The sequence below is a fragment of the Anolis carolinensis genome, chromosome 4 (assembly GCF_035594765.1).
Source record: "Anolis carolinensis isolate JA03-04 chromosome 4, rAnoCar3.1.pri, whole genome shotgun sequence".
NCBI classification, from domain to species: Eukaryota; Metazoa; Chordata; class Lepidosauria; order Squamata; family Dactyloidae; genus Anolis; species Anolis carolinensis.
This window is the reverse complement of record NC_085844.1, coordinates 200,386,032-200,398,529: the sequence shown is the minus strand read 5'-3', so window position 1 is coordinate 200,398,529 and position 12,498 is coordinate 200,386,032. Positions and strand designations below refer to the sequence as shown.

Genomic DNA, 12,498 nt, shown 5'->3' with positions numbered 1-12,498 from the left:
AGTCTGAACGGGTCAAATTACCAAATCACGTTCTAGCAGCAGCACTACTCAAGAACTATGCAGTCTCATAATATTGTGTGCTGAGTCACAGTCTGAGGTAGGACAAATCAATTTGTTTATATGAAAGACTGCAAAAGTAGCTAACAAACATAAAACTATAAAACCAAGCAATTAAAAATGATGACAATGCAACAACAGCAGAAAAAGTTTAAACATCAAACTGACCTGTATCATGATTTTATGCCAAACTGTATAATAATCCTGCAGTGAAAATTAGTATCACCCAAGCTTTGACTAGCATAGTTATTTGTTTTAGTTTTATTGCAGATAGAGTCCTCAATTCTTGTTAAATGGGATGACATCTATAGTTCCAGTTCAGTTTGTTATTTGTTCTTAAATACATTGTGATGGGTGGTTATATATTTCTCCAGTGCTGTCTGTATCTTAATGGTGGTGGAACTGAAGCTTATTGCAGCTGTTTCCCTTCATGACTTCCCTGTTCTTTTTCCTTTCCTTTTTTGGGGGGGTTTAGTTTTCCATCAGTCAGTATTCCTGAGGTGAGCAAGTGGAAAGACATGATTGGCACAGCTTTTTCACTTGCCATTGTGGGATATGTGATTAATCTGGCCATGGGCAGAACACTTGGAACAAAACATGGCTATGATGTGGATCCAAATCAGGTAACATCATCATTATAATTATAGGTTGAGTATTCCTTATCTGTAATGCTTGGAACCAGAATTGTTTTGAATTTGGGATTTTTTCCAGGTTTGAAATATTTGTATTTGCATATACAGTAGAGTCTCACTTATCCAAGCTAAACGGGCCGGCAGAAGCTTGGATAAGCGAATATCTTGGATAATAAGGAGGGATTAAGGAAAAGCTTATTAAACATCAAATTAGGTAATGATTTTACAAATTAAGCACCAAAACATCATGTTATAAAACAAATTTGACAGAAAAAGTAGTTCAATACACAGTAATGTTATGTTATAATAGCTGTATTTATGAATTTAGCACCAAAATATCATGATATATTGAAAACATTGACTACAAAAATGGCTTGGATAAGCGAAGCTTGGATAAGTGAGATTCTACTGTATGTACATAATGAGATATCTTTGAGATGGGATCTAAATCTAAACATGAACATCTTCAGTGTTTTGTATATACTTTATACACATAGCCTGGATGCAATTTTATATGTAGTATTTTAGATAATTTTGTGCATTAGCAAAAATTTGTGCACCTTGAACTTTCCAAAAGCAAAGATGTCACCATGTCAGCTACTGTACCTATATGGAGGATTTTGTATTTTGGAGTATTTGGGATTTCTGAATTCCAAAAAAATCATCATTGTTGGTGCCACTGTAATCATTTATTTACATAGGATCATTGCTGTATAAAGCTCTTTACAAGCAAAACAACAACAAAAAGTTTTCTGCTCTACAATTTAATGAAAAGGAAAAGGGGTATAGCAGATACTGCCTTTTCTTCTCTCCCTCCATGACCACAGCAGTAGATGCCTCTGAAAACATCTAGGTTTCATATACAGTAGAGTCTCACTTATCCAACATTCGTTTATCCAACGTTCTGGATTATACAACGCAGTCTGCCTTTTAGTAGTCAATGTTTATGTAATCAATGTTTTCAATACATTGTGATGTTTTGGTTCTAAATTCATAAATACAGTAATTACTACATAGCATCACTGCATATTGAACTACTTTTTCTGTCAAATTTGTTGTAAAACATGATGTTTTGGTGATTAATTTGTAAAATCATAATCTAATTTGATGTTTAATAGGCTTTTCCTTAATTCTTCCTTATTATCCAACATATTCACTTATCCAACGTTCTGCCGGCCTGTTTATGTTGGTTAAGTGAGACTTCACTGTATTTCCCATCCCAGCTGCAAGCCCTTGCTCCTTTATAGCTCCTTCACAGTTACAGCCTACTGCTTAACCCAAAACAGAAACTGGAACAGATCCATCAGGGCTATTACTAAGATGTTATTTAACAATTAGTTCAAGGGATTAATTTGAAATAATTTCTGTCAAATTAAATAAACTTCTCTAAGAGAGAGCCTAGGAATGTGACACGTGAGAATATCACGTGGCTTATATTAGCAACATGTGGAACATGTTTCCTCTGCAGAAACTTTTTTTTGTGTCCTTTGCTGCTGCATAGTTGATTCACTAGTGGTGACAATCTCAGATTAAACAGTTTTGATTAAGAGAAGCCTGAAGTAATTGTTCTGATTCAAGAAGTTGCAAGTCATGTGCTCTAGAAATCTTGACTCAGAGAATCCTAGGATACCTCTGAAACAAGCAGATGCAAGATCAAGGGGTGGAGATAAAGCTCGGGAGATAGACTGGTGGTGACATTGCCAGCTCTTTCCATTAATAAATGCCACCTTCATGTATGACTTGTTATGTGACTGTTTGACCTAGTTCTTCCAACCAAGCAATGGCTGTGAAAGGAACCCTTTGGTCAAAGGGCACGGTCATGAGGTTAGTTTTGCAATTACTTCTGCTTAGCTTTTTCTTCTTACTTCCACAGGAAATGCTAGCTCTGGGCTGCAGCAACTTTTTTGGATCCTTCTTCAAAATCCATGTGATATGCTGTGCTCTTTCAGTGACATTAGCAGTGGATGGAGCTGGAGGGAAATCTCAGGTTATTGATTTATTTAGCTTTTCCTCTCAAAAGAACACCAAATATCTCTACATCTTTGGATGGCCTTGAACTGATCCAGTAGTCATCCTTTTCATCCAAATCTCAGCATCTAAAACAGTGAATGTTTTTGTCCTTGCTGGATCCATATCCTTGTGATGCTTTGGAAAGTGCCTTCACTTTTAAATTAATATAACATGGCTGATCAACATGTAATTCATAAATCACAAGCCCTGATTTTTGAGAACCTTGCTCCCATTACCCAGCCAAAAGTAATTTTGCTGTCAAATTTCAACTGCAGGAAGCCCCCCACACAAACTCACCCCCTTCTTTGAAAACAATGTGATTGGAGAGGACATAGAATTAAAGCAGAATTATTCTCCAGGAAGCCTCGAGGAAGCATAATTATGTTTTGAAACAAAGTATGCTCACCCCAGTCACCTTCAAATGAAATTCCTATTATCTACTGCTTTTGAGCTGCCAAAAATCAGTGGCACAAAATGCTATGTTCATTATTGGTACACAATTTAAATTCTGGCATATTTTGTTCAAATTTGTATATTTTAAATTGATTTAAATGTTTCTGATAATTATAAATATGTATCAAAAGTTATCTAACTAATTTGATAGTCTATGTTGTCATTGCAGCAGAGTTGATCATAGGTTGGACTGCCAAAGAATCAGATCTATCTAATAACAATTGAAATCATATAGCATTTCATGTGTTCAAAAAACTTTAGAAATATTTTTAAATGATTCTTATAATAACCCCATAAAAACACATCATTATTATCCTCTTGAAATAGATTGGTTGAGACAGAGTTAAGAAAACCTATGTACTATCTGAAAATGTATGCTTTCGAAAACTAATTGGTCTAGTTAAATGCATATTATCATATGTAGCACTTCCTTTTTCTGTGGGAACAATGAAGCTCATAATACTGTGATTTCTCATTATAAAAGATAACTAAAGTCACACAAGGCAAACAAGAAGTCAAATCAAATCATAAAATTATCTTCCTCTCCCAGTATCTTCCACTTTTAGCCATCAAACCAGTTACTTAGCTTTGCTTCTTGGTCCCTCCATTGACAGATATAATATAAGTTCCAAGCTTTTTTTTGGTGATAAGATTTTTTTTTCTTTCTTCCTTTAGATGGCAAGTTTCTGTGTGGCACTGGTAGTGATGATTACCATGTTGTCATTGGGGATCTACCTGAGGCCTCTTCCTAAGGTAAAAATTAGTCTTGTGCATTTGTATATAATCGCTACCCGTTTCTGTTTGTTCCATTCGTATGCCCCCCGTTTCCGGGTCCGTCCACCGCTTCCAAAACCAGTACCCATCTGAATGAGCTCTTTTGTTTCACCATCCAAATGTACAAATGCATTCGTCCCATTGGCAACAATAGGTGAGCTCCCCAGGCTTCCTTTCCGCACAGTTTTAGGGCTAGAAAGGTGAAAATCACCACTCATGGAGGGCATATCTACCACTTTTAGCCTTCCAGCTCTTACAAGAATTGGTCATCCTCAAATTTTAGGGATTTTTCCTTTCTATAAATAAAATCTCCTTTAAAACATTCCCTCTTTCCCCGTTGGTCCCACCCTCTAACCTAAGGGCTTAAGATACCAATGATTCTGAGATTTTTACTCTCGATCTGCAGAGGAGACCTGATCTTAAAGGCAGGGGTTTAAGGCATCACTGATTCTGTGAGGTCTTCCTCTCGATCTGCAGAGGAGACCTGAGGTTAAACAATAAGGAGGCAAGAGGCAACAAGCACTGCAGGCAGAGGAATGAACAGCAGCAAAGCAAACTGTTTTGTGCTGCTTTCACTTTCATTTCACTGCTTCATCCGTGTGGGGAGGGGTCTGCCGTAACATGCAATACGAATGAATGATACGATACAAAAGCACAAATGAAACATATGAAAAAAATACCAGTCCCTAATCTAGTAAAAATCAAACAGATTTCTTTATAAACATGTTTCCAGGCTGTGTCTATTGGAATTGTGTCTATTGCCAATTGTGTCTAATTGGCAAAGATAGCCCAGGGCCAGCTGAGCCAACATTAACCCTACTGCAAGGACTTTCTGATATAGGACAGGTGAATGTCACATAACTATTTTCTTGGTTCCATGTGCCTTTGAATGGCCCCACATTTTTAATGAGGATGTGCCCATTGCCATGGAGGTTTTTTCCTGACCTTAGTTTCCTCATTACATTTCTAGTTACAGGTTGAATGCTTATTCAGCATCTTTTTTTTTAGTTAAAAGAGCTAAAATGTTAGTCCTCCAGCTATATAATGTTTTAAAAGATGAAATGCATGATACAGAGAGTATGGATACTTGGGGCAAGAGCATGGGAGGTATGTGTTGAATTAATAGAGGGTGACAAAGAAATCATATCCATCCCATAGCTTTACCATATCTCAAATGGGAGAAAAGAGTTGCTGAACATAAATGAATATATTGGGAGTACTGCTTTACAGTTATCAACAAACCAGCTATTAACAAAGCCCCAACCAGTAATTTTGGGCATTTGTGTTGGAAACAACTACAACAAGCTATGAAACTGAGAACAGAAAACCCTGACATTTGGGAGAGCTATCGGGCAATCTTATGGACCCTAGAATCACCTACAGTAGAGTCTCACTTATCCAACATAAACGGGCCGGCAAAACGTTGCATAAGTGAATATGTTGGATAATAAGGAGAGATTAAGGAGAAGCCTATTAAACACCAAATTAGGTTATGATTTTACAAATTAAGCACCAAAACATCATGTTATACAACAAATTTGACATAAAAAGTAGTTCAATATGCAGTAATGCTATGTAGTAATTACTGTATTTACGAATTTAGCACCAAAATATCACGATGTATTGAAAGCATTGACTACAAAAATGCGTTGGATAATCCAGAACGTTGGATAAGCGAGTGTTGGATAAGTGAGACTCTACTGTACTAGTAATCCTTTGGACAATATGCAAAATTATCTGGCTTATAGTCTGCTCTAAAGCAGCTATTGCTGCTGTGCCATAAAATAGGACTGTGCTGTGGTAGCTAACTTGTCCACTATACTTGTGGCTTTTTGTCATTAATTGTAGTGTTTTTATTTATTTTATTTTATTTTATTTATTTTAGGCAGTGCTGGGAGCTTTGATTGCTGTGAATCTGAAGAATTCTCTCAAACAGCTAACTGATCCTTACTACCTTTGGAAAAAAAGCAAGTTGGACTGTGTGAGTATCTCATCTCAGATATCTTTGGAGAGAAGGGAGGAACCACAAGACAAGTTTCAGTATGTCTTGCATTTATATATATATAAAACAACAGCATGAAGCCAAATGAACACAGAAATTTTGCATGCAGTGATTGTTGCCCTTTACATTGCTGCATAAAGGTCATAAGATCTAGCTCCCTGAGGATGTCAAAGGCCCTTTTAAAAGAAAGTTTCTAATTGTTATGAAGATGTATTTAAGCCACATCTATTCCATAAATGAATATTCTACAAAAATTCAAATATTAGATTAAGAATATTAGAAGAATCACCTACTGCATAAATTCTATTGTCATACAGGTTGAAAACAGAATTTGTATTTCCTTGCAGTGTACAGTAATTAAGTTTTTGTGGGAGTGTGGCATCAACATGTAGTTAGACTATGAAGATATGTTTGTAATTTGAGTTCATCAACAATAAGAGTACAGGTGAGCACTCTCCTGATTAGTGCATTTTAATGTACAGACTTGAATCATCCTTACAAAGGCTAAATTTTGACATGACAATAAATTGTTCTTAAAAGAATGAGAAAGACCTCTTCCCAAAACTAGAGAGAGTTGGCAGCAAAAACTGACAATACTGAGCTAGAAAGACAAATTATGTGACTCAGGATAAGGTACTTTCCCATGCTGGCTTACTCCTGCATCTAGAATTCATGCTTTATATGTCCATCCAGAAAAGGAGAAAGTTTTTATAAAAAGATAAAAACTCACTAAATACAGACACCATAAATGTCTGGTTCTTGGATAAAGAAGATTTATTGCCCTAAATTATATTTACATGCATTGTGCCGGAGTCTTACAAGTTTTTCCAAGCATTACTTTATCAGTGAAAGGATTAATTGAAATTGTCCAGCTACAGCTATCAACAACTTTCTTAAAGTACTGTTCAAATAGAAGGGGAAGGAGATTATGCTTTGGAGTTCTGTATAAGAGATTATGAGTGTGCCCTGCATTATAATGGACTTGAATGCCCTGAAGTATGCTGAGCACGACACCCAACAAAATATATCACCTACACAATTTAGTTACCTTTCAAGCTACTGAAGGAGCTCTTCAACTTTGAGAGCACTTATTTCACAAACACTCACTGCTGTACTTGACAGCAATATTCAGAGCCAATTACCCATAGCTGCCATAAGTAAATTTTATCTAGAAAGGAGGGATATAACTTATAGCACTAAAGAAATGCTGTCTTATAAACAGAGGCATCAAGGAGTGATATAATTTATGTTTCATATCAAATAGCTTAACTGTTCAGTTAATCAAATCATTCTGGCTATGTCTTTGGATATTTGCTGCACTATGGGAGAAGGAGATGCTACTGTATGTGGCAGATAGAAGAGATTTCTTTTTCTTCCCATTCTTTCCCCGTCTCAGTGCTTGCAAAGACCAGCTCGGAGTACTTTGGTGGAGAAGAAGGAGCAAAGATGGGTTCTTAGATGATGCAGTGAGCTGAGAACTTCAATTAGGGCCCCTTATAGGTAGTGAGGGTAGTGAGATTTGCCCTACCAATATGATTCCCTACTTCTCATTTAGAACCCTGCAGATTAGAAAAAGTTCTTTTTTTCAAACAAATTCCTTATGAAGCTTATTACAAAGCATCTCTCCAAACCCCATTAACGTAACGCTAAAACATTCAATTTTTCAAAATCAAAATGTATATCAATAGATTAGTAAGCTTCATTAGAACTGGAATTATGGACACATTTCTGGCATGCTGCCTGGACTTAAATTGTTTAGGATGATAACAACATAATCTCAGGCTCCATTATCCCAGCCATAGCTCTGCAGTCATATTTAAAGTGTGTGTTCCATCTCGTCATAGAAAGCTGACCTTAGTGCAAGGAAATAACTTGCTGTGTTTATGTCTTTCCACAGATGGTCTGGGTGGTGAGCTTCCTATCTGCTTTCTTCCTGGGCTTGCCCTTTGGACTCGCTGTAGGAGTGGGGTTTTCCATCCTCGTTGTGGTTTTCCATACTCAGTTGTAAGTATTATTTTGGTAGTGGCCTATAATAGGAAGGCAAAGTAAAGATATTTCCCATCATCTGGGTCAAATATTCAAGGGCAGGTATGATTGGCAGCATGTGGAACATGAAAGGACCAGTCCCTGTTGGTAAACAATGATGTCAGTCTCAGATAACCGCTCCCTAATCTCCCATTTCCATAACCATGTTTCAAGGCTGGTATAAATATGAAGGTAATTACGTCATGCATGAAAACACCTGCCCGACTTATCCTTCTCTCTCATAAGCACATACATGGGAAATTTCACTTATTACTCATTAAACTCTCAGTGTGATACATTTTACACTGTTCTTTCTTGTGGCAGCTGCATTTTCTGAGAAACTTAAACTCATAAATTAGCTTTTATATTGATGAATGAGAGACTTTTAGGAACAACTTGCATGTCTTGATGCAGGTGAATTATTATTGTAAATCATTACTACCATTCCTTTTTAAAATATCACAATTTTTCTAAGGCATGGAAAAATGGAAACACTATCTAATTATTGAAAAATAATAATGGCAGGAAATTATGAAGATAAAAGAGACCTTGCTCTCTGGATCACAGTGTGTCCTGCTGAAGGTGGGAGCCAGAGACAGCTTGGGGATTCTGTTGGTGTACCGTCCACCCCGCGACCCAGCAGTCTCTCTGTCTGAGCTAGCAGAAGTGGTCTATAATGCGGCCTTGGTCTCCCAACAACTTATAGTTTTGGGAGACTTTAACATCCATGCCGAGACCAGATTAGCAGGTGCAGCTCAGGACTTCATGGTTGCCATGACGACCATGGGGCTGACTCAAGTTATATCTAGGCCCACACATCAGGCGGGACACACGTTGGACCTTGTCTTCATTGTGGACGGTGGGACAGTCAGAGTGGAAGAGCAAAATGTTCTTCCATTGTCATGGTCTGACCATCATCTGATCTGTTTAAGTTTCGCCGTGTCTTCTAACCTCCGGAGGGGTGGTGGACCCACTAAGATGGTCCGCCCCAGGAGGCTGATGGATCCGGATGGACTCCTGAGGTCTCTTGGGGATCTTCCTGTTCTGGAGACTGGCGATCCTGTCGATGCCCTGGCTGATCGCTATAATAGTGAGCTGACAAGGGCACTGGACACGATCGCTCCCGAACGTCCCCTCTCGCTGCGTAGAGTCACGTCTACTCCTTGGTTCATTGCGTGCGAGGAGGGGTCTAGAGTGCATCTGGAGGAAATCTCAGGATGTGTCCGATCAAGCACAGGCTAAAGCCGCTATTAAGGCTTACTCCGTGGCTCTGCGAGCAGCCAGGAAAGCTTTCACGACTACCCACATAGCGTCTGCGGCCAATAGGCCATCGGAGTTGTTCCGAGTTGTAGGGGAGCTCCTGCGGCCCCCCGAGACCTAGGAGCTTCCCGATGGCTTGGCAACTTGGTGCAGCGAGTTCGCGCACCATTTCGCAGGCAAGGTTGCTCAGATACGTCGTGAGTTGGACTCCAGCTTAACTGTGGTCTCAGCGGAGGTAACCGAGGCACCTGTCTGTTCGATCTTGTGGGATTCTTTCCGGCTTGTTCTTCCTGATGACGTGGAGGGGATTCTTGGGTCTGTGAGGGCGACCACTTGCGCTCTGGATCCTTGTCCCTCTTGGCTGGTTAAGCTGGCCAAAGATGGGTTGTTGGAATGGTTTGTGGCTATAATAAATGCCTCCTTGGGTCAGGGGTCATTTCCATCCTGTTTTAAGCAAGTGGTGGTTAAACCGCTACTAAAAAAGACCTCATTAGACCCATCAGTTTGTGACAATTACAGACCAATCTCCAACCTCCCATTTCTGGGCAAGGTTCTGGAGCGGGTGGTTGCCACGCAGCTCCAGGAGTTCCTCGATGACACTGATTTTCTGGACCGCTCGCAGTCTGGCATCAGGCCTGGGCACAGCACCGAGACTGCTTTGGTCGCCTTGGTGGATGACCTCCGCAGGGAACTGGACAGGGGGAGTGTGACCCTGCTGGTTCTCTTGGACATCTCAGCGGCTTTCAATACCATCGACCATGGTATCCTTCTGGGGAGGCTCTCTGGGATGGGGCTCGGTGGCATGGTTCTGCAGTGGCTCCAGTCCTTCCTGGAGGGCCGTTCCCAGATGGTGAAGCTGGGGGACACCTGCTCGGACCCCTGGCCTTTGACCTATGGGGTCCCGCAAGGGTCTATCCTATCCCCCATGCTATTTAACATCTACATGAAACCGCTGGGAGACGTCATCCGGAGTTTTGGAGGGTGTTGCCATCTCTACGCAGATGACACGCAAATCCACTACTCGTTCTCATCTGATTTCAAGGAAGCCCCTCGGATGCTGAACCAGTGCCTGGCTGCAGTGGCGGACTGGATGAGGAGGAACAAGCTGAGGATCAATCCTGACAAGACAGAGGCCCTCCTGGTCAGTCGCCCATCGGATCGGGGTATTGGGTGGCAACCTATGCTGGACGGGGTTGCACTCCCCTTGAAATCACAGGTCCGCAGTTTGGGGGTCCTCCTGGATTCAGCGTTGACGCTTGAAGCACAGGTGTCGGCGGTGGCCGGGAGGGCCTTTGCACAACTCAAACTTGTGCGCCAACTGCGACCATACCTCGTGAAGTCTGACTTGACCACGGTGGTCCATGCCTTAGTTACCTCTAGACTGGACTACTGTAATGCGCTCTACGTGGGGCTTCCCTTGAAGACGGCCCGGAAACTACAATTGGTCCAACGCTCGGCTGCCAGATTAATAACGAGGGCAAGTTACAGGGAGAGATCCACTCCCTTGTTTAAGGAGCTCCACTGGCTGCCGTTCATTTTCTGGTCCCAATTCAAGGTGCAGACCATCATCTATAAAGCCCTGAACGGTTTGGGACCCACCTACCTCCGTGACCGTATCTCCTATCATAAACCTGCCCGATCTTTGCGATCATCCGGGGAGGCCCTTTTATCACCACTGTCTATATCCCAGGCCCGCCTTGTGAGTACAAGGGAGAGGGCCTTTTCCGCTGTGGCCCCCCGACTATGGAATTCACTGCCCACTGAGATCAGGCAAGCTCCCACTCTGTTAGCTTTTAGGAAAGATTTGAAAACATGGCTCTTCCACTGTGCTTTCGGTGAGTAATTTTGCTATATATTTGTGTTACTCCCCCCTCAGCATTTATCTTCTAGACTGCCCTACTTTCATGTGTCCCTGTCCACAGTGGAGTACCCCCTCTGTCCCTCTCACTCCGAGTTTTATCCTCGTGTCCATGCGGCCTGCCCTTGTTTTACTGTTTTACTGGGGGTTTTTTTGTTTTTGGGGTTTTTTTTGTTTTTTGTTTTTTTTTATTTCTTGATGTAATGTCTATTATCATCTATTGTATTGCTTTTAATTGTGTTGATATGTTGTTTTTATATGTTATTAATTGTATCGCTCTGGGCGTGGCCCCATGTTAGCCGCCCCGAGTCCCCGTTGGGGAGATGGTGGCGGGGTATAAATAAAGTTTTTTATAATTATTATTATTATTATTATTATTATTATTATTATAGAGCCAAAACAAAAGGAGAAAGGATTTGGGAGGGCAGAAAGCAAAGTTTAGAATAGCAATTTCTTGTCTTGATACCACATGTGGTTTCCATGATGTTTTCCCATGGAAGACAAGGGAAGCTCCCCTTCAGCCTTGGGTCACTGATCCACAGCCAAATGTTCTTCCTTGCAGCCATATAGATGCAGGGCAACAGAAGAATGGAAGATAGAGTACAAAATGTCTATGCTTTCTAGCTTTCCCTTTTCATGCAGGAGTGAAACATCTCTACTCAGGAAACAAAAGTAGAAAAGTTAACTGCAGGAGGACATATAATCACTTTGGAAAAAAACTTTCAAAAACAATTATAGTAGGAAGAACATGATTCTTTTAATAATAGTGTATTAGGTGAAATGTCAGAAGATATTTCTGGTCATGACTTATTATTGGAAGAGTGGGGGGAAGGCCAATCATTGCATTTTCTTCATTTATGCAACTTAAAAAAAGATCCTGGGCCCACTTCGCATCAGGTGAAAAGACTCAAGCAAAGATACTGAATGAAAATGTATGAACATACAGGTTGTGAGATTCAGACATGTCAAGGTTTACTCACAGTCTTTTTATTCCTTTTCTGATAGGTTGCGTAATCAGTCAAAACTTTATATTTTCTTTCCCCTTTGGCCATTTTCTTGGTAATCCTAAACTGAAACTTTTCACAGGCAAAACAGCAGGTCATGTCAGCTTTGTTTTTCCACTTGTTCTGGCAACATAAGATTACACATCTAAATTCAACTCTTGTCTGCCTGATAATTTAGTTACTGGTTGTTGTTAAATGCCTGAACAATGTGATCTGCTGGACATGATCCCAGATCCCAAATGTAGCTCATAACTAGACCTATACTGTTTGAAAATGAACACTGGTCCCATTGGGAGAAGGGTTAAAAAGTCTCATTTGGGGGAAGGTGTAGTTGTTGTCCAAGTCTAGTTTCAGCTGGGATCAACTTAACCATTATAGTATGTGGCCAACATCTCAGGCAGATGTGGGAAAGCTCAGTTCAAT

At 40.4% G+C, this 12,498-nt stretch overlaps 1 protein-coding gene across 1 annotated transcript in view; it reads left to right on the top strand.

The window, feature by feature from the left end:
• slc26a9 (solute carrier family 26 member 9) overlaps positions 1-12,498 on the top strand; it is a 73,963-nt gene that overhangs the window by 47,336 nt on the left and 14,129 nt on the right. The window contains exons 9-13 of the mRNA XM_008115651.3: positions 533-680; positions 2,563-2,676; positions 3,828-3,905; positions 5,812-5,907; positions 7,826-7,932. Of these exons, the coding sequence (XP_008113858.1) occupies positions 533-680; positions 2,563-2,676; positions 3,828-3,905; positions 5,812-5,907; positions 7,826-7,932 (543 nt within the window). The remainder of the gene's footprint in view (positions 1-532; positions 681-2,562; positions 2,677-3,827; positions 3,906-5,811; positions 5,908-7,825; positions 7,933-12,498) is intronic.